The sequence below is a fragment of the Aegilops tauschii genome, chromosome 4 (genome assembly GCF_002575655.3).
Source record: "Aegilops tauschii subsp. strangulata cultivar AL8/78 chromosome 4, Aet v6.0, whole genome shotgun sequence".
NCBI classification, from domain to species: Eukaryota; Viridiplantae; Streptophyta; class Magnoliopsida; order Poales; family Poaceae; genus Aegilops; species Aegilops tauschii.
Window position 1 is genome coordinate 509,894,924 of NC_053038.3, and position 25,189 is coordinate 509,920,112.

General features: G+C 51.5%; 1 protein-coding gene and 1 pseudogene across 1 annotated transcript; one reads left to right on the plus strand and one right to left on the minus strand.

Moving 5' to 3' along the window:
* Window positions 1–18,520: 18,520 nt before the first annotated feature.
* LOC109735061 (uncharacterized) lies at window positions 18,521–22,085 on the plus strand. Its single transcript, XM_073497401.1, has 2 exons — window positions 18,521–21,578; window positions 21,685–22,085. The coding sequence occupies exons 1-2, from the start codon at window positions 18,521–18,523 to the stop codon at window positions 22,083–22,085; spliced, it is 3,459 nt and encodes a 1,152-aa protein (XP_073353502.1).
* An 18-nt stretch (window positions 22,086–22,103) lies between these two features.
* Window positions 22,104–24,481, minus strand: LOC109735062 (uncharacterized; annotated as a pseudogene).
* Between the last annotated feature and the right edge of the window lie 708 nt (window positions 24,482–25,189).

Consider the following 25,189-nt stretch of genomic DNA (forward strand, 5'->3'; position numbering starts at 1 on the left):
ATGGGTGCATGCGAAGTAGAGAAGTAGCCGTGCGAACCTGGAGCTGGTGGAGGCTGCTCGACGGCCGAAGCGTCTCTGGCTACTTGAGCAGCTGGATCAAAACCGCGATTGGGCTTGGTCTTTCTCTTGGGTCGTGTCGAGCCATTCTCTTCGGCCTTGGAGTCCTGGGACGCACCAGGGGATGTGACAGTTCCGTGCGGAGAATAGCTTTTTCCGCAGGGAGGGTTATGACGCCCATGCTACCGGTTGGAAACACAATCCGTATGAAACCTGTTGGAACTTGTAGTCATCTGGTTTCTGTCAACCGTGTTGTTGGCCAGGTTGAGCTGAAATGTGCCCCCTGAACCATCAGGACGAGGTCTATCTGAAACGGCAAATGCCGCGGAGTATATATGTTAGCGGATATGGGAAGCAAGATGTGTGTAATTAATTACTGAATGGGTGCATGCGAAGTAGAGAAGTAGCCGTGCGAACCTGGAGCTGGTGGAGGCTGCTCGACGGCCGAAGCGTCTCTGGCTACTTGAGCAGCTGGATCAAAACCGCGATTGGGCTTGGTCTTTCTCTTGGGTCGTGTCGAGCCATTCTCTTCGGCCTTGGAGTCCTGGGACGCACCGGGGGATGTGACAGTTCCGTGCGGAGAATAGCTTTTTCCGCAGGGAGGGTCATGACGCCCATGCTTCCGGTTGGAAACACAATCCGTATGAACCCTGTTGGAACTTGTAGTCATCTGGTTTCTGTCAACCGTGTTGTTGGCCAGGTTGAGCTGAAATGTGCCCCCTGAACCATCAGGACGAGGTCTATCTGAAACGGCAAATGCCGCGGAGTATATATGTTAGCGGATATGGGAAGCAAGATGTGTGTAATTAATTACTGAATGGGTGCATGCGAAGTAGAGAAGTAGCCGTGCGAACCTGGAGCTGGTGGAGGCTGCTCGACGGCCGAAGCGTCTCTGGCTACTTGAGCAGCTGGATCAAAACCGCGATTGGGCTTGGTCTTTCTCTTGGGTCGTGTCGAGCCATTCTCTTCGGCCTTGGAGTCCTGGGACGCACCGGGGGATGTGACAGTTCCGTGCGGAGAATAGCTTTTTCCGCAGGGAGGGTCATGACGCCCATGCTTCCGGTTGGAAACACAATCCGTATGAACCCTGTTGGAACTTGTAGTCATCTGGTTTCTGTCAACCGTGTTGTTGGCCAGGTTGAGCTGAAATGTGCCCCCTGAACCATCAGGACGAGGTCTATCTGAAACGGCAAATGCCGCGGAGTATATATGTTAGCGGATATGGGAAGCAAGATGTGTGTAATTAATTACTGAATGGGTGCATGCGAAGTAGAGAAGTAGCCGTGCGAACCTGGAGCTGGTGGAGGCTGCTCGACGGCCGAAGCGTCTCTGGCTACTTGAGCAGCTGGATCAAAACCGCGATTGGGCTTGGTCTTTCTCTTGGGTCGTGTCGAGCCATTCTCTTCGGCCTTGGAGTCCTGGGACGCACCGGGGGATGTGACAGTTCCGTGCGAAGAATAGCTTTTTCTGCAGGGAGGGTCATGACGCCCATGCTTCCGGTTGGAAACACAATCCGTATGAACCCTGTTGGAACTTGTAGTCATCTGGTTTCTGTCAACCGTGTTGTTGGCCAGGTTGAGCTGAAATGTGCCCCCTGAACCATCAGGACGAGGTCTATCTGAAACGGCAAATGCCGCGGAGTATATATGTTAGCGGATATGGGAAGCAAGATGTGTGTAATTAATTACTGAATGGGTGCATGCGAAGTAGAGAAGTAGCCGTGCGAACCTGGAGCTGGTGGAGGCTGCTCGACGGCCGAAGCGTCTCTGGCTACTTGAGCAGCTGGATCAAAACCGCGATTGGGCTTGGTCTTTCTCTTGGGTCGTGTCGAGCCATTCTCTTCGGCCTTGGAGTCCTGGGACGCACCGGGGGATGTGACAGTTCCGTGCGGAGAATAGCTTTTTCCGCAGGGAGGGTTATGACGCCCATGCTTCCGGTTGGAAACACAATCCGTATGAACCCTGTTGGAACTTGTAGTCATCTGGTTTCTGTCAACCGTGTTGTTGGCCAGGTTGAGCTGAAATGTGCCCCCTGAACCATCAGGACGAGGTCTATCTGAAACGGCAAATGCCGCGGAGTATATATGTTAGCGGATATGGGAAGCAAGATGTGTGTAATTAATTACTGAATGGGTGCATGCGAAGTAGAGAAGTAGCCGTGCGAACCTGGAGCTGGTGGAGGCTGCTCGACGGCCGAAGCGTCTCTGGCTACTTGAGCAGCTGGATCAAAACCGCGATTGGGCTTGGTCTTTCTCTTGGGTCGTGTCGAGCCATTCTCTTCGGCCTTGGAGTCCTGGGACGCACCGGGGGATGTGACAGTTCCGTGCGGAGAATAGCTTTTTCCGCAGGGAGGGTTATGACGCCCATGCTACCGGTTGGAAACACAATCCGTATGAACCTTGTTGGAACTTGTAGTCATCTGGTTTCTGTCAACCGTGTTGTTGGCCAGGTTGAGCTGAAATGTGCCCCCTGAACCATCAGGACGAGGTCTATCTGAAACGGCAAATGCCGCGGAGTATATATGTTAGCGGATATGGGAAGCAAGATGTGTGTAATTAATTACTGAATGGGTGCATGCGAAGTAGAGAAGTAGCCGTGCGAACCTGGAGCTGGTGGAGGCTGCTCGACGGCCGAAGCGTCTCTGGCTACTTGAGCAGCTGGATCAAAACCGCGATTGGGCTTGGTCTTTCTCTTGGGTCGTGTCGAGCCATTCTCTTCGGCCTTGGAGTTCTGGGACGCACCGGGGGATGTGACAGTTCCGTGCGGAGAATAGCTTTTTCCGCAGGGAGGGTTATGACGCCCATGCTTCCGGTTGGAAACACAATCCGTATGAACCCTGTTGGAACTTGTAGTCATCTGGTTTCTGTCAACCGTGTTGTTGGCCAGGGTGAGCTGAAATGTGCCCCCTGAACCATCAGGACGAGGTCTATCTGAAACGGCAAATGCCGCGGAGTATATATGTTAGCGGATATGGGAAGCAAGATGTGTGTAATTAATTACTGAATGGGTGCATGCGAAGTAGAGAAGTAGCCGTGCGAACCTGGAGCTGGTGGAGGCTGCTCGACGGCCGAAGCGTCTCTGGCTACTTGAGCAGCTGGATCAAAACCGCGATTGGGCTTGGTCTTTCTCTTGGGTCGTGTCGAGCCATTCTCTTCGGCCTTGGAGTCCTGGGACGCACCGGGGGATGTGACAGTTCCGTGCGGAGAATAGCTTTTTCCGCAGGGAGGGTCATGACGCCCATGCTTCCGGTTGGAAACACAATCCGTATGAACCCTGTTGGAACTTGTAGTCATCTGGTTTCTGTCAACCGTGTTGTTGGCCAGGTTGAGCTGAAATGTGCCCCCTGAACCATCAGGACGAGGTCTATCTGAAACGGCAAATGCCGCGGAGTATATATGTTAGCGGATATGGGAAGCAAGATGTGTGTAATTAATTACTGAATGGGTGCATGCGAAGTAGAGAAGTAGCCGTGCGAACCTGGAGCTGGTGGAGGCTGCTCGACGGCCGAAGCGTCTCTGGCTACTTGAGCAGCTGGATCAAAACCGCGATTGGGCTTGGTCTTTCTCTTGGGTCGTGTCGAGCCATTCTCTTCGGCCTTGGAGTCCTGGGACGCACCGGGGGATGTGACAGTTCCGTGCGGAGAATAGCTTTTTCCGCAGGGAGGGTCATGACGCCCATGCTTCCGGTTGGAAACACAATCCGTATGAACCCTGTTGGAACTTGTAGTCATCTGGTTTCTGTCAACCGTGTTGTTGGCCAGGTTGAGCTGAAATGTGCCCCCTGAACCATCAGGACGAGGTCTATCTGAAACGGCAAATGCCGCGGAGTATATATGTTAGCGGATATGGGAAGCAAGATGTGTGTAATTAATTACTGAATGGGTGCATGCGAAGTAGAGAAGTAGCCGTGCGAACCTGGAGCTGGTGGAGGCTGCTCGACGGCCGAAGCGTCTCTGGCTACTTGAGCAGCTGGATCAAAACCGCGATTGGGCTTGGTCTTTCTCTTGGGTCGTGTCGAGCCATTCTCTTCGGCCTTGGAGTCCTGGGACGCACCGGGGGATGTGACAGTTCCGTGCGGAGAATAGCTTTTTCCGCAGGGAGGGTCATGACGCCCATGCTTCCGGTTGGAAACACAATCCGTATGAACCCTGTTGGAACTTGTAGTCATCTGGTTTCTGTCAACCGTGTTGTTGGCCAGGTTGAGCTGAAATGTGCCCCCTGAACCATCAGGACGAGGTCTATCTGAAACGGCAAATGCCGCGGAGTATATATGTTAGCGGATATGGGAAGCAAGATGTGTGTAATTAATTACTGAATGGGTGCATGCGAAGTAGAGAAGTAGCCGTGCGAACCTGGAGCTGGTGGAGGCTGCTCGACGGCCGAAGCGTCTCTGGCTACTTGAGCAGCTGGATCAAAACCGCGATTGGGCTTGGTCTTTCTCTTGGGTCGTGTCGAGCCATTCTCTTCGGCCTTGGAGTCCTGGGACGGACCGGGGGATGTGACAGTTCCGTGCGGAGAATAGCTTTTTCCGCAGGGAGGGTCATGACGCCCATGCTTCCGGTTGGAAACACAATCCGTATGAACCCTGTTGGAACTTGTAGTCATCTGGTTTCTGTCAACCGTGTTGTTGGCCAGGTTGAGCTGAAATGTGCCCCCTGAACCATCACGAGGTCTATCTGAAACGGCAAATGCCGCGGAGTATATATGTTAGCGGATATGGGAAGCAAGATGTGTGTAATTAATTACTGAATGGGTGCATGCAAAGTAGAGAAGTAGCCGTGCGAACCTGGAGCTGGTGGAGGCTGCTCGACGGCCGAAGCGTCTCTGGCTACTTGAGCAGCTGGATCAAAACCGCGATTGGGCTTGGTCTTTCTCTTGGGTCGTGTCGAGCCATTCTCTTCGGCCTTGGAGTCCTGGGACGCACCGGGGGACGTGACAGTTCCGTGCGGAGAATAGCTTTTTCCGCAGGGAGGGTTATGACGCCCATGCTTCCGGTTGGAAACACAATCCGTATGAACCCTGTTGGAACTTGTAGTCATCTGGTTTCTGTCAACCGTGTTGTTGGCCAGGTTGAGCTGAAATGTGCCCCCTGAACCATCAGGACGAGGTCTATCTGAAACGGCAAATGCCGCGGAGTATATATGTTAGCGGATATGGGAAGCAAGATGTGTGTAATTAATTACTGAATGGGTGCATGCGAAGTAGAGAAGTAGCCGTGCGAACCTGGAGCTGGTGGAGGCTGCTCGACGGCCGAAGCGTCTCTGGCTACTTGAGCAGCTGGATCAAAACCGCGATTGGGCTTGGTCTTTCTCTTGGGTCGTGTCGAGCCATTCTCTTCGGCCTTGGAGTCCTGGGACGCACCGGGGGATGTGACAGTTCCGTGCGGAGAATAGCTTTTTCCGCAGGGAGGGTCATGACGCCCATGTTTCCGGTTGGAAACACAATCCGTATGAACCCTGTTGGAACTTGTAGTCATCTGGTTTCTGTCAACCGTGTTGTTGGCCAGGTTGAGCTGAAATGTGCCCCCTGAACCATCAGGACGAGGTCTATCTGAAACGGCAAATGCCGCGGAGTATATATGTTAGCGGATATGGGAAGCAAGATGTGTGTAATTAATTACTGAATGGGTGCATGCGAAGTAGAGAAGTAGCCGTGCGAACCTGGAGCTGGTGGAGGCTGCTCGACGGCTGAAGCGTCTCTGGCTACTTGAGCAGCTGGATCAAAACCGCGATTGGGCTTGGTCTTTCTCTTGGGTCGTGTCGAGCCATTCTCTTCGGCCTTGGAGTCCTGGGACGCACCGGGGGATGTGACAGTTCCGTGCGGAGAATAGCTTTTTCCGCAGGGAGGGTCATGACGCCCATGCTTCCGGTTGGAAACACAATCCGTATGAACCCTGTTGGAACTTGTAGTCATCTGGTTTCTGTCAACCGTGTTGTTGGCCAGGTTGAGCTGAAATGTGCCCCCTGAACCATCAGGACGAGGTCTATCTAAAACGGCAAAGCCGCGGAGTATATATGTTAGCGGATATGGGAAGCAAGATGTGTGTAATTAATTACTGAATGGGTGCATGCGAAGTAGAGAAGTAGCCGTGCGAACCTGGAGCTGGTGGAGGCTGCTCGACGACCGAAGCGTCTCTGGCTACTTGAGCAGCTGGATCAAAACCGCGATTGGGCTTGGTCTTTCTCTTGGGTCGTGTCGAGCCATTCTCTTCGGCCTTGGAGTCCTGGGACGCACCAGGGGATGTGACAGTTCCGTGCGGAGAATAGCTTTTTCCGCAGGGAGGGTCATGACGCCCATGCTTCCGGTTGGAAACACAATCCGTATGAACCCTGTTGGAACTTGTAGTCATCTGGTTTCTGTCAACCGTGTTGTTGGCCAGGTTGAGCTGAAATGTGCCCCCTGAACCATCAGGACGAGGTCTATCTGAAACGGCAAATGCCGCGGAGTATATATGTTAGCGGATATGGGAAGCAAGATGTGTGTAATTAATTACTGAATGGGTGCATGCGAAGTAGAGAAGTAGCCGTGCGAACCTGGAGCTGGTGGAGGCTGCTCGACGGCCGAAGCGTCTCTGGCTACTTGAGCAGCTGGATAAAAACCGCGATTGGGCTTGGTCTTTCTCTTGGGTCGTGTCGAGCCATTCTCTTCGGCCTTGGAGTCCTGGGACGCACCGGGGGATGTGACAGTTCCGTGCAGAGAATAGCTTTTTCCGCAGGGAGGGTTATGACGCCCATGCTTCCGGTTGGAAACACAATCCGTATGAACCCTGTTGGAACTTGTAGTCATCTGGTTTCTGTCAACCGTGTTGTTGGCCAGGTTGAGCTGAAATGTGCCCCCTGAACCATCAGGACGAGGTCTATCTGAAACGGCAAATGCCGCGGAGTATATATGTTAGCGGATATGGGAAGCAAGATGTGTGTAATTAATTACTGAATGGGTGCATGCGAAGTAGAGAAGTAGCCGTGCGAACCTGGAGCTGGTGGAGGCTGCTCGACGGCCGAAGCGTCTCTGGCTACTTGAGCAGCTGGATCAAAACCGCGATTGGGCTTGGTCTTTCTCTTGGGTCGTGTCGAGCCATTCTCTTCGGCCTTGGAGTCCTGGGACGCACCGGGGGATGTGACAGTTCCGTGCGGAGAATAGCTTTTTCCGCGGGGAGGGTTATGACGCCCATGCTTCCGGTTGGAAACACAATCCGTATGAACCCTGTTGGAACTTGTAGTCATCTGGTTTCTGTCAACCGTGTTGTTGGCCAGGTTGAGCTGAAATGTGCCCCCTGAACCATCAGGACGAGGTCTATCTGAAACGGCAAATGCCGCGGAGTATATATGTTAGCGGATATGGGAAGCAAGATGTGTGTAATTAATTACTGAATGGGTGCATGCGAAGTAGAGAAGTAGCCGTGCGAACCTGGAGCTGGTGGAGGCTGCTCGACGGCCGAAGCGTCTCTGGCTACTTGAGCAGCTGGATCAAAACCGCGATTGGGCTTGGTCTTTCTCTTGGGTCGTGTCGAGCCATTCTCTTCGGCCTTGGAGTCCTGGGACGCACCGGGGGATGTGACAGTTCCGTGCGGAGAATAGCTTTTTCCGCAGGGAGGGTTATGACGCCCATGCTTCCGGTTGGAAACACAATCCGTATGAACCCTGTTGGAACTTGTAGTCATCTGGTTTCTGTCAACCGTGTTGTTGGCCAGGTTGAGCTGAAATGTGCCCCCTGAACCATCAGGACGAGGTCTATCTGAAACGGCAAATGCCGCGGAGTATATATGTTAGCGGATATGGGAAGCAAGATGTGTGTAATTAATTACTGAATGGGTGCATGCGAAGTAGAGAAGTAGCCGTGCGAACCTGGAGCTGGTGGAGGCTGCTCGACGGCCGAAGCGTCTCTGGCTACTTGAGCAGCTGGATCAAAACCGCGATTGGGCTTGGTCTTTCTCTTGGGTCGTGTCGAGCCATTCTCTTCGGCCTTGGAGTCCTGGGACGCACCGGGGGATGTGACAGTTCCGTGCGGAGAATAGCTTTTTCCGCGGGGAGGGTTATGACGCCCATGCTTCCGGTTGGAAACACAATCCGTATGAACCCTGTTGGAACTTGTAGTCATCTGGTTTCTGTCAACCGTGTTGTTGGCCAGGTTGAGCTGAAATGTGCCCCCTGAACCATCAGGACGAGGTCTATCTGAAACGGCAAATGCCGCGGAGTATATATGTTAGCGGATATGGGAAGCAAGATGTGTGTAATTAATTACTGAATGGGTGCATGCGAAGTAGAGAAGTAGCCGTGCGAACCTGGAGCTGGTGGAGGCTGCTCGACGGCCGAAGCGTCTCTGGCTACTTGAGCAGCTGGATCAAAACCGCGATTGGGCTTGGTCTTTCTCTTGGGTCGTGTCGAGCCATTCTCTTCGGCCTTGGAGTCCTGGGACGCACCGGGGGATGTGACAGTTCCGTGCGGAGAATAGCTTTTTCCGCAGGGAGGGTTATGACGCCCATGCTTCCGGTTGGAAACACAATCCGTATGAACCCTATTGGAACTTGTAGTCATCTGGTTTCTGTCAACCGTGTTGTTGGCCAGGTTGAGCTGAAATGTGCCCCCTGAACCATCAGGACGAGGTCTATCTGAAACGGCAAATGCCGCGGAGTATATATGTTAGCGGATATGGGAAGCAAGATGTGTGTAATTAATTACTGAATGGGTGCATGCGAAGTAGAGAAGTAGCCGTGCGAACCTGGAGCTGGTGGAGGCTGCTCGACGGCCGAAGCGTCTCTGGCTACTTGAGCAGCTGGATCAAAACCGCGATTGGGCTTGGTCTTTCTCTTGGGTCGTGTCGAGCCATTCTCTTCGGCCTTGGAGTCCTGGGACGCACCGGGGGATGTGACAGTTCCGTGCGGAGAATAGCTTTTTCTGCAGGGAGGGTCATGACGCCCATGCTTCCGGTTGGAAACACAATCCGTATGAACCCTGTTGGAACTTGTAGTCATCTGGTTTCTGTCAACCGTGTTGTTGGCCAGGTTGAGCTGAAATGTGCCCCCTGAACCATCAGGACGAGGTCTATCTGAAACGGCAAATGCCGCGGAGTATATATGTTAGCGGATATGGGAAGCAAGATGTGTGTAATTAATTACTGAATGGGTGCATGCGAAGTAGAGAAGTAGCCGTGCGAACCTGGAGCTGGTGGAGGCTGCTCGACGGCCGAAGCGTCTCTGGCTACTTGAGCAGCTGGATCAAAACCGCGATTGGGCTTGGTCTTTCTCTTGGGTCGTGTCGAGCCATTCTCTTCGGCCTTGGAGTCCTGGGACGCACCAGGGGATGTGGCAGTTCCGTGCGGAGAATAGCTTTTTCCGCAGGGAGGGTTATGACGCCCATGCTTCCGGTTGGAAACACAATCCGTATGAACCCTGTTGGAACTTGTAGTCATCTGGTTTCTGTCAACCGTGTTGTTGGCCAGGTTGAGCTGAAATGTGCCCCCTGAACCATCAGGACGAGGTCTATCTGAAACGGCAAATGCCGCGGAGTATATATGTTAGCGGATATGGGAAGCAAGATGTGTGTAATTAATTACTGAATGGGTGCATGCGAAGTAGAGAAGTAGCCGTGCGAACCTGGAGCTGGTGGAGGCTGCTCGACGGCCGAAGCGTCTCTGGCTACTTGAGCAGCTGGATCAAAACCGCGATTGGGCTTGGTCTTTCTCTTGGGTCGTGTCGAGCCATTCTCTTCGGCCTTGGAGTCCTGGGACGCACCGGGGGATGTGACAGTTCCGTGCGGAGAATAGCTTTTTCCGCAGGGAGGGTTATGACGCCCATGCTTCCGGTTGGAAACACAATCCGTATGAACCCTGTTGGAACTTGTAGTCATCTGGTTTCTGTCAACCGTGTTGTTGGCCAGGTTGAGCTGAAATGTGCCCCCTGAACCATCAGGACGAGGTCTATCTGAAACGGCAAATGCCGCGGAGTATATATGTTAGCGGATATGGGAAGCAAGATGTGTGTAATTAATTACTGAATGGGTGCATGCGAAGTAGAGAAGTAGCCGTGCGAACCTGGAGCTGGTGGAGGCTGCTCGACGGCCGAAGCGTCTCTGGCTACTTGAGCAGCTGGATCAAAACCGCGATTGGGCTTGGTCTTTCTCTTGGGTCGTGTCGAGCCATTCTCTTCGGCCTTGGAGTCCTGGGACGCACCAGGGGATGTGGCAGTTCCGTGCGGAGAATAGCTTTTTCCGCAGGGAGGGTTATGACGCCCATGCTTCCGGTTGGAAACACAATCCGTATGAACCCTGTTGGAACTTGTAGTCATCTGGTTTCTGTCAACCGTGTTGTTGGCCAGGTTGAGCTGAAATGTGCCCCCTGAACCATCAGGACGAGGTCTATCTGAAACGGCAAATGCCGCGGAGTATATATGTTAGCGGATATGGGAAGCAAGATGTGTGTAATTAATTACTGAATGGGTGCATGCGAAGTAGAGAAGTAGCCGTGCGAACCTGGAGCTGGTGGAGGCTGCTCGACGGCCGAAGCGTCTCTGGCTACTTGATCAGCTGGATCAAAACCACGATTGGGCTTGGTCTTTCTCTTGGGTCGTGTCGAGCCATTCTCTTCGGCCTTGGAGTCCTGGGACGCACCGGGGGATGTGACAGTTCCGTGCGGAGAATAGCTTTTTCCGCAGGGAGGGTCATGACGCCCATGCTTCCGGTTGGAAACATAATCCGTATGAACCCTGTTGGAACTTGTAGTCATCTGGTTTCTGTCAACCGTGTTGTTGGCCAGGTTGAGCTGAAATGTGCCCCCTGAACCATCAGGACGAGGTCTATCTGAAACGGCAAATGCCGCGGAGTATATATGTTAGCGGATATGGGAAGCAAGATGTGTGTAATTAATTACTGAATGGGTGCATGCGAAGTAGAGAAGTAGCCGTGCGAACCTGGAGCTGGTGGAGGCTGCTCGACGGCCGAAGCGTCTCTGGCTACTTGAGCAGCTGGATCAAAACCGCGATTGGGCTTGGTCTTTCTCTTGGGTCGTGTCGAGCCATTCTCTTCGGCCTTGGAGTCCTGGGACGCACCAGGGGATGTGACAGTTCCGTGCGGAGAATAGCTTTTTCCGCAGGGAGGGTCATGACGCCCATGCTTCCGGTTGGAAACACAATCCGTATGAACCCTGTTGGAACTTGTAGTCATCTGGTTTCTGTCAACCGTGTTGTTGGGCAGGTTGAGCTGAAATGTGCCCCCTGAACCATCAGGACGAGGTCTATCTGAAACGGCAAATGCCGCGGAGTATATATGTTAGCGGATATGGGAAGCAAGATGTGTGTAATTAATTACTGAATGGGTGCATGCGAAGTAGAGAAGTAGCCGTGCGAACCTGGAGCTGGTGGAGGCTGCTCGACGGCCGAAGCGTCTCTGGCTACTTGAGCAGCTGGATCAAAACCGCGATTGGGCTTGGTCTTTCTCTTGGGTCGTGTCGAGCCATTCTCTTCGGCCTTGGAGTCCTGGGACGCACCGGGGGATGTGACAGTTCCGTGCGGAGAATAGCTTTTTCCGCAGGGAGGGTCATGACGCCCATGCTTCCGGTTGGAAACACAATCCGTATGAACCCTGTTGGAACTTGTAGTCATCTGGTTTCTGTCAACCGTGTTGTTGGCCAGGTTGAGCTGAAATGTGCCCCCTGAACCATCAGGACGAGGTCTATCTGAAACGGCAAATGCCGCGGAGTATATATGTTAGCGGATATGGGAAGCAAGATGTGTGTAATTAATTACTGAATGGGTGCATGCGAAGTAGAGAAGTAGCCGTGCGAACCTGGAGCTGGTGGAGGCTGCTCGACGGCCGAAGCGTCTCTGGCTACTTGAGCAGCTGGATCAAAACCGCGATTGGGCTTGGTCTTTCTCTTGGGTCGTGTCGAGCCATTCTCTTCGGCCTTGGAGTCCTGGGACGCACCGGGGGATGTGACAGTTCCGTGCGGAGAATAGCTTTTTCCGCAGGGAGGGTCATGACGCCCATGCTTCCGGTTGGAAACACAATCCGTATGAACCCTGTTGGAACTTGTAGTCATCTGGTTTCTGTCAACCGTGTTGTTGGCCAGGTTGAGCTGAAATGTGCCCCCTGAACCATCAGGACGAGGTCTATCTGAAACGGCAAATGCCGCGGAGTATATATGTTAGCGGATATGGGAAGCAAGATGTGTGTAATTAATTACTGAATGGGTGCATGCGAAGTAGAGAAGTAGCCGTGCGAACCTGGAGCTGGTGGAGGCTGCTCGACGGCCGAAGCGTCTCTGGCTACTTGAGCAGCTGGATCAAAACCGCGATTGGGCTTGGTCTTTCTCTTGGGTCGTGTCGAGCCATTCTCTTCGGCCTTGGAGTCCTGGGACGCAACGGGGGACGTGACAGTTCCGTGCGGAGAATAGCTTTTTCCGCAGGGAGGGTTATGACGCCCATGCTTCCGGTTGGAAACACAATCCGTATGAACCCTGTTGGAACTTGTAGTCATCTGGTTTCTGTCAACCGTGTTGTTGGCCAGGTTGAGCTGAAATGTGCCCCCTAAACCATCAGGACGAGGTCTATCTGAAACGGCAAATGCCGCGGAGTATATATGTTAGCGGATATGGGAAGCAAGATGTGTGTAATTAATTACTGAATGGGTGCATGCGAAGTAGAGAAGTAGCCGTGCGAACCTGGAGCTGGTGGAGGCTGCTCGACGGCCGAAGCGTCTCTGGCTACTTGAGCAGCTGGATCAAAACCGCGATTGGGCTTGGTCTTTCTCTTGGGTCGTGTCGAGCCATTCTCTTCGGCCTTGGAGTCCTGGGACGCACCGGGGGATGTGACAGTTCCGTGCGGAGAATAGCTTTTTCCGCAGGGAGGGTCATGACGCCCATGCTTCCGGTTGGAAACACAATCCGTATGAACCCTGTTGGAACTTGTAGTCATCTGGTTTCTGTCAACCGTGTTGTTGGCCAGGTTGAGCTGAAATGTGCCCCCTGAACCATCAGGACGAGGTCTATCTGAAACGGCAAATGCCGCGGAGTATATATGTTAGCGGATATGGGAAGCAAGATGTGTGTAATTAATTACTGAATGGGTGCATGCGAAGTAGAGAAGTAGCCGTGCGAACCTGGAGCTGGTGGAGGCTGCTCGACGGCCGAAGCGTCTCTGGCTACTTGAGCAGCTGGATCAAAACCGCGATTGGGCTTGGTCTTTCTCTTGGGTCGTGTCGAGCCATTCTCTTCGGCCTTGGAGTCCTGGGACGCACCGGGGGATGTGACAGTTCCGTGCGGAGAATAGCTTTTTCCGCAGGGAGGGTCATGACGCCCATGCTTCCGGTTGGAAACACAATCCGTATGAACCCTGTTGGAACTTGTAGTCATCTGGTTTCTGTCAACCGTGTTGTTGGCCAGGTTGAGCTGAAATGTGCCCCCTGAACCATCAGGACGAGGTCTTTCTGAAACGGCAAATGCCGCGGAGTATATATGTTAGCGGATATGGGAAGCAAGATGTGTGTAATTAATTACTGAATGGGTGCATGCGAAGTAGAGAAGTAGCCGTGCGAACCTGGAGCTGGTGGAGGCTGCTCGACGACCGAAGCGTCTCTGGCTACTTGAGCAGCTGGATCAAAACCGCGATTGGGCTTGGTCTTTCTCTTGGGTCGTGTCGAGCCATTCTCTTCGGCCTTGGAGTCCTGGGACGCACCAGGGGATGTGACAGTTCCGTGCGGAGAATAGCTTTTTCCGCAGGGAGGGTCATGACGCCCATGCTTCCGGTTGGAAACACAATCCGTATGAACCCTGTTGGAACTTGTAGTCATCTGGTTTCTGTCAACCGTGTTGTTGGCCAGGTTGAGCTGAAATGTGCCCCCTGAACCATCAGGACGAGGTCTATCTGAAACGGCAAATGCCGCGGAGTATATATGTTAGCGGATATGGGAAGCAAGATGTGTGTAATTAATTACTGAATGGGTGCATGCGAAGTAGAGAAGTAGCCGTGCGAACCTGGAGCTGGTGGAGGCTGCTCGACGGCCGAAGCGTCTCTGGCTACTTGAGCAGCTGGATCAAAACCGCGATTGGGCTTGGTCTTTCTCTTGGGTCGTGTCGAGCCATTCTCTTCGGCCTTGGAGTCCTGGGACGCACCGGGGGATGTGACAGTTCCGTGCGGAGAATAGCTTTTTCCGCAGGGAGGGTTATGACGCCCATGCTTCCGGTTGGAAACACAATCCGTATGAACCCTGTTGGAACTTGTAGTCATCTGGTTTCTGTCAACCGTGTTGTTGGCCAGGTTGAGCTGAAATGTGCCCCCTGAACCATCAGGACGAGGTCTATCTGAAACGGCAAATGCCGCGGAGTATATATGTTAGCGGATATGGGAAGCAAGATGTGTGTAATTAATTACTGAATGGGTGCATGCGAAGTAGAGAAGTAGCCGTGCGAACCTGGAGCTGGTGGAGGCTGCTCGACGGCCGAAGCGTCTCTGGCTACTTGAGCAGCTGGATCAAAACCGCGATTGGGCTTGGTCTTTCTCTTGGGTCGTGTCGAGCCATTCTCTTCGGCCTTGGAGTCCTGGGACGCACCGGGGGATGTGACAGTTCCGTGCGGAGAATAGCTTTTTCCGCGGGGAGGGTTATGACGCCCATGCTTCCGGTTGGAAACACAATCCGTATGAACCCTGTTGGAACTTGTAGTCATCTGGTTTCTGTCAACCGTGTTGTTGGCCAGGTTGAGCTGAAATGTGCCCCCTGAACCATCAGGACGAGGTCTATCTGAAACGGCAAATGCCGCGGAGTATATATGTTAGCGGATATGGGAAGCAAGATGTGTGTAATTAATTACTGAATGGGTGCATGCGAAGTAGAGAAGTAGCCGTGCGAACCTGGAGCTGGTGGAGGCTGCTCGACGGCCGAAGCGTCTCTGGCTACTTGAGCAGCTGGATCAAAACCGCGATTGGGCTTGGTCTTTCTCTTGGGTCGTGTCGAGCCATTCTCTTCGGCCTTGGAGTCCTGGGACGCACCGGGGGATGTGACAGTTCCGTGCGGAGAATAGCTTTTTCCGCAGGGAGGGTTATGACGCCCATGCTTCCGGTTGGAAACACAATCCGTATGAACCCTGTTGGAACTTGTAGTCATCTGGTTTCTGTCAACCGTGTTGTTGGCCAGGTTGAGCTGAAATGTGCCCCCTGAACCATCAGGACGAGGTCTATCTGAAACGGCAAATGCCGCGGAGTATATATGTTAGCGGATATGGGAAGCAAGATGTGTGTAATTAATTACTGAATGGGTGCATGCGAAGTAGAGAAGTAGCCGTGCGAACCTGGAGCTGGTGGAGGCTGCTCGACGGCCGAAGCGTCTCTGGCTACTTGAGCAGCTGGATCAAAACCGCGATTGGGCTTGGTCTTTCTCTTGGGTCGTGTCGAGCCATTCTCTTCGGCCTTGGAGTCCTGGGACGCACCAGGGGATGTGACAGTTCCGTGCGGAGAATAGCTTTTTCCGCAGGGAGGGTCATGACGCCCATGCTTCCGGTTGGAAACACAATCCGTATGAACCCTGTTGGAACTTGTAGTCATCTGGTTTCTGTCAACCGTGTTGTTGGCCAGGTTGAGCTGAAATGTGCCCCCTGAACCATCAGGACGAGGTCTATCTGAAACGGCAAATGCCGCGGAGTATATATGTTAGCGGATATGGGAAGCAAGATGTGTGTAATTAATTACTGAATGGGTGCATGCGAAGTAGAGAAGTAGCCGTGCGAACCTGGAGCTGGTGGAGGCTGCTCGACGGCCGAAGCGTCTCTGGCTACTTGAGCAGCTGGATCAAAACCGCGATTGGGCTTGGTCTTTCTCTTGGGTCGTGTCGAGCCATTCTCTTCGGCCTTGGAGTCCTGGGACGCACCGGGGGATGTGACAGTTCCGTGCGGAGAATAGCTTTTCCCGCAGGGAGGGTTATGACGCCCATGCTTCCGGTTGGAAACACAATCCGTATGAACCTTGTTGGAACTTGTAGTCATCTGGTTTCTGTCAACCGTGTTGTTGGCCAGGTTGAGCTGAAATGTGCCCCCTGAACCATCAGGACGAGGTCTATCTGAAACGGCAAATGCCGCGGAGTATATATGTTAGCGGATATGGGAAGCAAGATGTGTGTAATTAATTACTGAATGGGTGCATGCGAAGTAGAGAAGTAGCCGTGCGAACCTGGAGCTGGTGGAGGCTGCTCGACGACCGAAGCGTCTCTGGCTACTTGAGCAGCTGGATCAAAACCGCGATTGGGCTTGGTCTTTCTCTTGGGTCGTGTCGAGCCATTCTCTTCGACCTTGGAGTCCTGGGACGCACCAGGGGATGTGACAGTTCCGTGCGGAGAATAGCTTTTTCCGCAGGGAGGGTTATGACGCCCATGCTTCCGGTTGGAAACACAATCCGTATGAACCCTGTTGGAACTTGTAGTCATCTGGTTTTTGTCAACCGTGTTGTTGGCCAGGTTGAGCTGAAATGTGCCCCCTGAACCATCAGGACGAGGTCTATCTGAAACGGCAAATGCCGCGGAGTATATATGTTAGCGGATATGGGAAGCAAGATGTGTGTAATTAATTACTGAATGGGTGCATGCGAAGTAGAGAAGTAGCCGTGCGAACCTGGAGCTGGTGGAGGCTGCTCGACGACCGAAGCGTCTCTGGCTACTTGAGCAGCTGGATCAAAACCGCGATTGGGCTTGGTCTTTCTCTTGGGTCGTGTCGAGCCATTCTCTTCGACCTTGGAGTCCTGGGACGCACCAGGGGATGTGACAGTTCCGTGCGGAGAATAGCTTTTTCCGCAGGGAGGGTTATGACGCCCATGCTTCCGGTTGGAAACACAATCCGTATGAACCCTGTTGGAACTTGTAGTCATCTGGTTTTTGTCAACCGTGTTGTTGGCCAGGTTGAGCTGAAATGTGCCCCCTGAACCATCAGGACGAGGTCTATCTGAAACGGCAAATGCCGCGGAGTATATATGTTAGCGGATATGGGAAGCAAGATGTGTGTAATTAATTACTGAATGGGTGCATGCGAAGTAGAGAAGTAGCCGTGCGAACCTGGAGCTGGTGGAGGCTGCTCGACGGCCGAAGCGTCTCTGGCTACTTGAGCAGCTGGATCAAAACCGCGATTGGGCTTGGTCTTTCTCTTGGGTCGTGTCGAGCCATTCTCTTCGGCCTTGGAGTCCTGGGACGCACCGGGGGATGTGACAGTTCCGTGCGGAGAATAGATTTTTCCGCGGGGAGGGTTATGACGCCCATGCTTCCGGTTGGAAACACAATCCGTATGAACCCTGTTGGAACTTGTAGTCATCTGGTTTCTATCAACCGTGTTGTTGGCCAGGTTGAGCTGAAATGTGCCCCCTGAACCATCAGGACGAGGTCTATCTGAAACGGCAAATGCCGCGGAGTATATATGTTAGCGGATATGGGAAGCAAGATGTGTGTAATTAATTACTGAATGGGTGCATGCGAAGTAGAGAAGTAGCCGTGCGAACCTGGAGCTGGTGGAGGCTGCTCGACGGCCGAAGCGTCTCTGGCTACTTGAGCAGCTGGATCAAAACCGCGATTGGGCTTGGTCTTTCTCTTGGGTCGTGTCGAGCCATTCTCTTCGGCCTTGGAGTCCTGGGACGCACCGGGGGATGTGACAGTTCCGTGCGGAGAATAGCTTTTTCCGCAGGGAGGGTTATGACGCCCATGCTTCCGGTTGGAAACACAATCCGTATGAACCCTGTTGGAACTTGTAGTCATCTGGTTTCTGTCAACCGTGTTGTTGGGCAGGTTGAGCTGAAATGTGCCCCCTGAACCATCAGGACGAGGTCTATCTGAAACGGCAAATGCCGCGGAGTATATATGTTAGCGGATATGGGAAGCAAGATGTGTGTAATTAATTACTGAATGGGTGCATGCGAAGTAGAGAAGTAGCCGTGCGAACCTGGAGCTGGTGGAGGCTGCTCGACGGCCGAAGCGTCTCTGGCTACTTGAGCAGCTGGATCAAAACCGCGATTGGGCTTGGTCTTTCTTTTGGGTCGTGTCGAGCCATTCTCTTCGGCCTTGGAGTCCTGGGACGCACCGGGGGATGTACTTGAGCAGCTGCATCCCCACCTTTGAAACTTTGCTCTCTCTCCTGTGAGGAGGCTGCTTCTCGCCTCATTAATATCAACCAGTTCATTTGTCTTGCTTCCAGCACGAGTAGTCAGTCAATTATATGGTTACCCTAAGCTAGGTGTTGTCTATGAGTCCACATTACTGCAAAATATTATCTTTCTATCGTTCGTCACTTGGCTGAGTGTGTGTGTGCCAGCATCATCAGTGTCATCACGCATTCGGTTATAGTGTTGCGTACCAGAACATATTGCACATATTGACTTGGGTAGCTAGGTCATTCCTTCCTCGATCGCCACTTTCCAAGCAAAGATGCCAGCCTTCTATTTAAAGTGGGTGAGCTATCAAACATCCTCTGGCAAAGCGAGAGCTTCCATTCATCCCGGCTGATAGCAGAGTAATGGCAACTTTGTTGTTTCCAGGTCTCGTTTGGTTTCTCTGCCTTCTCCTGGGGTTCTCTTGCAGCCTACCATTATTAGGCATCTGCGATGAAACGCCGAGTGATAGAGAAGCCCTCCTGTGCTTCAAATCATGGCTCTCGGCACCCGCCGGAGTTCTACCTTCATGGAGCAACACATCCATGGAGTTCTGCGACTGGCACGGGATCACGTGCAGTGCGACTTCCCCCCGGCATGTCGTTGCGCTGGACCTTGAATCCCAAGACATCTCAGGCACCATAGCACCTTGCATCGCCAACCTCACTTGGCTGGCAAAGCTCCAGCTGTCCAACAATAGCTTTGGTGGCGGTGTGCCGTCCGAGCTTGGCCTCCTGGGCCGACTCACCAACCTCAACCTCAGCATGAACAGTTTGGAAGGTAACATCCCACCTGAACTCTCTGCATGTTCCCAGCTCCAAATTCTGGGCTTGTGGAACAATTTCCTCCATGGAGAGATCCCACATAGCCTTAGCCAATGCAAGCGCCTTCAAGAGATTAACCTTGCAAACAACAAGCTCCAAGGGAGCATTCCTCCTGCTTTTGGAGACCTTCCTGACCTGCGCATACTAGTTCTCGCCAAAAATACACTTACTGGCACCATACCGTTGTCTTTGGGAAGCAGTCGTCATCTTATGTATGTCGATCTCGGGATCAATGCTCTTGGAGGGGTCATCCCGGAGTCCTTGGCAAATAGTTCATCTCTTCAAGTACTTAGGCTCATGAGCAATAGTCTTACTGGAGAACTCCCAAAGGCTCTCCTCAACACTTTGTCACTAGGTGCCATTTGCCTCACAAGAAACAATTTTGTTGGTTCCATACCTTCTGTTACTGTCACCTCTTCCCCTCTTAAGCATCTCTATTTAGGGGAAAACAATCTTTCAGGAAGAATACCTTTCTCACTAGGGAACCTTTCCTCCCTACTTCATCTTCATCTCACAAACAATCATTTAGTTGGGAGCATCCCGGAGAGCTTAGGTTATATTCCAACATTAGAGAAATTGATCTTGAGTGCAAACAACTTATCTGGACCGGTTCCACCGTCTATCTTCAACATGTCATCCCTGAAAAGTCTCGCCGCATTCGACAACTCACTTGTCGGAAGATTACCCTTCGACATCGGCTACACCCTCCATAATATTGAGTACTTAATACTCACAGGGAACAATTTTGATGGACCAATTCCAGCCTCTCTTCTCAAAGCTTACCGCCTATGCTGGCTTCTCCTTGATAGTAATAGATTTATTGGATCCATACCATTCTTCGGTTCATTGCCAAATTTGGAGCGTCTCGATTTGGCATCCAACAAGCTAGAAGCAGATGATTGGGGATTTGTCTCTTCACTATCTAACTGCTCCAGATTGTACATGCTGGCCCTGGATGGAAACAATCTTAATGGGAAATTGCCAAGTTCTATTGGAAATCTTTCAAATAGTCTTGACTCCTTGTGGCTGAATAGCAACCAAATTTCTGGACCTATACCACCGGAGATTGGCAACCTTAAGAGCCTCAGTACATTGTACATGGATTACAATTTTTTCACTGGTAATATACCACCAACAATTGGGAAATTGTACAAATTGGTCGAGCTATCCGTTGCGCATAACAGGCTTTCAGGCCAGATTCCAGATACTGTTGGCAATCTTGTCCAGCTGAGTATGCTGGAATTGGATCATAACAGCTTCAGTGGAAGAATACCTGCAAGTATAGCACGATGCACTCAACTCACCATACTCAACCTTGCTCACAACTCACTAGATGGGCGTATACCAAGTAAAATCTTGACAATCTCTACGCTTTCTATAGAGCTGGACTTGTCAAACAACTACTTGTCTGGAGGAATGCCAGATGAAGTAGGAAGTCTCCTTCATCTGAAGAAAATCAACATGTCAAATAACAGGTTGACTGGCAACATCCCATCAACTCTCGGCCAGTGTGTTGACCTGGAGTATCTTGAGATACAAAACAACTTACTTGCAGGAAGGATTCCGCAAACATTAGCCAGCTTAGTCAGCATAAAACACATGGATATTTCTGGGAACAATTTGTCTGGAAAAGTACCGGAGTTCCTCAAATCCTTGAAATCACTTCAAGACCTGAATTTATCCTTCAACCATTTTGATGGAGCAGTTCCGACCGGAGGTGTTTTTGACATCGCTGGTGCAGTCTCAATCGAAGGAAATGATCATCTTTGTACAATCATCCCAACGAGAGGTATGTCTCTTTGTATGGCACTGGCTGACAGCAAAAGAAAGCAGAAGCTACTGGTTCTGGTCCTGGTGATTCTATTGCCAATTGTTGCTGCCACTGCAATCCTTCTCTCTTGTATTGTAACAATTTATTGGAGGAAAAGGATGCAAGAAACTCCCCATTTGCAACATCACAATGAGCACATAAAGAAAATACAGAAGATATCATTTGAGCAGATATCATATGAAGACTTGCTAAGGGCAACTGATAGGTTTTCTTCTGCAAACTTAATTGGTTATGGATCATTTGGAAGGGTTTATAAGGGAAGTCTGCAGTTTCAAGCAGATCAAGTTGCCATCAAGATTTTTGACCTTGACATTAATGGGGCAGATAGGAGCTTCATAGCAGAGTGTGAAGCCCTAAGAAATGTTCGCCATCGGAATCTTGTAAAAATCATTACCTCATGCTCTTCTGTGGATCATACCGGGGCAGATTTCAAGGCCCTAGTGTTCCCATACATGCCAAATGGGAACCTAGAAATGTGGCTGCATCTAAAAGACCCTGAAGATGGCGAAAAGAATATTCTGAGTTTAAGCCAAAGGACTAACATAGCCTTGGATGTGGCAGTTGCTTTGGATTACCTTCACAATCAGTGTGCACCTCCAGTTATACACTGCGACTTGAAGCCAAGCAATATACTTCTGGGTCTTGACATGGCTGCGCACGTCATCGATTTTGGCCTAGCAAGATTCTTGTTCAGCACAGGAAATGCACACCAAGATAGTTCAGCAAGTTTCAGCCGCTTAAAAGGATCCATAGGATACATCCCACCAGGTGAGATAAGCTTATTTGCAAGATATTGATTCTGTTTTTTCCTTATGGAGTTGTACAGATGATGATAGTTCTCTAATTTTCTTATGTTTTTTACATGTAAATACAGAGTATGGAATGAGCGAAGGGATATCAACCAAGGGTGATGTCTATAGCTTCGGAGTGCTTCTGTTACAACTGATAACAGGGTGTAGTCCAACTGATGAAAAATTCAACGATTGCATAAGCCTTCATGAATTTGTTGATAGAGCATTTACAAAGAATATTCATGAGGTTGTTGACCCCACAATGCTACAAGATAGAAGCAATGCAACTGACATGATGGAGAATTGCGTTGTTCCACTTTTAAGAATAGGCCTCTCTTGCTCCATGACATCACCCAAAGAGCGGCCGGGTATGGCACAAGTTTCTACTGAGATCCTTAGAATAAAGCATGTGGCCTCAGACACATGCATGTCTGATGAAGCAAAGAATTGGCAGGATAGTAGCAAGCAACAGAAGTTCATGTAAAGAAGAATAGTAATGTACTGTTTTTATGTTTTTCTCCTTTCTGAATCCAGTTTGAGTCATTTCAGAGGCAGCTAATACATCCATGTCAAATGGCTTTGTCCATTTGCTCTGCTAATGTATGTTTTTATCTATACAAAGTAGGGAATGTGTCCTTTCGATTTAGAGCAAAGATATCTACTTATACACGGGGTGGAGAGGAATGAAGAGCATAATGGCACATGCATATCGTATATGGACAAACAATTTTCACTCAACTAGGTGACTCGACATATAAAAGTTCAAAAACAAATCAGTGTTCCAAACCTGATTTCCCAATGAATTTCTGAAACAAGGACTTCAATTCAGCAGATAGATCTCCCCTTCCCATCTTGTGCAAATCTTCGGAAACTCTAATATAAGCAGAATGATCAGGCGTGAGGCCCATTCCCATCAACTCATGCAGGACACTTCCCGCTTCGATGACCCTGCCAGACTTGCGCAACAACATGTGAGCAGGCTGTAGTTCTTGTTTGTGGGGCGTGTGTCCCTGATGCTCATAGCCCTGAGATACTCCCAGGCATCTTCGATTCTCCCGGTATAGACATACCCCTTGATGTGTGGATTGTAATCCTTGGCGTCAGCTTTTCCCGGAACATCTGATCGAGAATCTCTTGCCGAATCCATCTTCCCTGCTTTACAGGCGTGGTACGTGATCATCTTATGATCTCATACATCAGTGATTTCTGGATGTCATCAGGTTCAGAATTCAGACCTCTCCATGGCCACTACGAGGTCGCACGCTTCGGTGGCTCTGCTGTTCTTGAGTAGGCTCCAGATGAGGTAGTCCAGGAGTTGGCATTGGGGTAGTAGCTCCCCTTCCACATTTCGTCGAACACCTGGCGGGCGCCCTCGAAGTCGCCGGCCTTGCCCTTGGCCGCCATCATGACGTTTTAGTAGCTGACCCTCCTCGATCACAAACACGGCCGTGTCGAACTCGCGGATCTAGGCCAATGCCTGGAGCCCTGGACCAGCGAGAGGCACAGGCTGCCGGCACCGTCCAACGTCCTCAGGGTCGCCCTCACCGTGTGATCCACGCTCGAACTCGCCGCGGCCTCCAGGAACGCGAACGCCTGCTCGGTAAGGAGAGCCCCCACGCGGACACTTGCTCGAGGGCGTGGGGCATGGCGGGGTGGTCGGCCAGCCTGCCGGCGTTCTCTTCTGGACGAGCAGGTTGTGGGCGCGGGCGCTCGGGGAGATGCCCTTCCCTTGTGTTGGGAGCGGCACGCGGCTATTATACTACTGTACTTTTCTTTTCGTGTGGAAGCCTCGTCAGTAGAAACATATGAACATTTAAAAAAATAAAAAAAACTTCAATGTATTCATCAAATATTATGGCATTACAAAGAAACTCTGTAAGTAACAACTGCAGGCCGAAGACAAATGCCGGCCGAATCCTGCGAGATGCGTCGGAGACGCGCCTCCACATGCTCAGCGACGACGCAAGACGCACTGCCGAAATGGGGGGCTAGGTTGGGAGAACCTTATATCATTTTCAGATAATTGTCGCCGTCTCGCCTTCCTGAGCATGACACAAACACTAAACAGACTAAAAACACCCTAAAACAAAGCAGGAGCCCACCCACCGGCAATGGCAGAGATCCACCATGCCTCCATGGCCCTATGGCGACAAAAGACAAGGCAGATCATCGACGGCACCGGGGGAAGGTGGGGAAACCCTAGACTCGTGGGAGTCTCTCATGGGATTAATACTCTTACTTTGACAAGGCTATGACTAGGGATGCAAGAGGGCGTCCCGCATAGTCCCACATAAATAGAAGATTAGTTCAAATTGAACTAAATCTGAGTGGGGCAATCATAACTAACCTAAACCAATTTTGCCTACGAAGCGGGGCGGATCAGGCGCCGCTCTGCACCCCTAGCTATGACTGTATCATGTTCATTTGCAGGTCATCATCCACTCACCTGGCATGGCTTCTTGGCCCCATGCCCCATCATGACTCTTCTCTGTTTGCTCATCATATTGTAGCACTAGGCCGGGCTCTGATCTGGTGTGAATCATTCCTTTGTGGAAAATGTCGCTCCCTCGAAGGCCAAGATCTTCGTTTGGTAGCTTATGTGCGATCACCTCCCCCTTGTGGACGCAGGTGACGAAGCAACACGGCCCTGACGATGGGTTATGCCCTCAGTGTGGTGTCCCAGAGTCCGGGACCCATATTTTCTTCTCATGTCCTGTTGCCCTCCTCCTATGAGACCTTGTCCATGAGGCTCTCAGGTCCGAGTGGCAGGCTCTGGACCTTGGATAATTCCTGGAAGTCCAAGCCACACATAGTGGTAGCACTACCAGAATAACTGCTTACGTCGACGGCCTCATCTATGCCGACGGCCCCCGTCGGCATAGATAGACCTATCCCGACGGCCTAGGGCAGGCCGTAGGCGTAGAAAAGCCGTCGGCATATGTCTATCTCCGTCGGCATAGACGAGGCCGTCGGGACCGCTCGAGATACGCCTACGGGGCCCGTCGGCATAGCCCAGGCCCACCTACCCGGTCAGCGCTGACCGTTTGACGGCGTTGAAACTACGCCGACGGGAGGTAACGGCGGTCGTCGGCATATCTACGGCAGAGATATGCCTACGGCATAGGCCTGGCCCATGCCCCTCCGCCACGCCATCGATCTGTGCGCGATGCCACGTCATCGATCCATGGGACTGCACCTCCGTGTGCGCAGCCTTGCCGTCGGCATATGTTTATTTAGTTTTATTTTTTATTTTACTTTATACTATCTATGGCAGAGGTATGCCTACGGTATAGCCGTCGGCATAGGCCTGGCCCATGCCCCTCTGCCACATCATCGATCTGTGTGCGATGCCACGTCATCGATCCGTGGGACTGCACCTCCGTTTGCGCAGCTAGCCGTCGGCATATATTTAATTTATTTTTATTTTTACTTTATATTATTTTTTTGTTTTTCCATAAGATAATTATGCCTTATCTAAAAAATACCCCGATGGTATATCGATTGCCCCCCGTTACGAACGTCGCTGTCGCCGTGTCACGGAGGGGTGGGGGAAACGGTCGACACGGAGGGAATCTGGTTAGTGGGGGG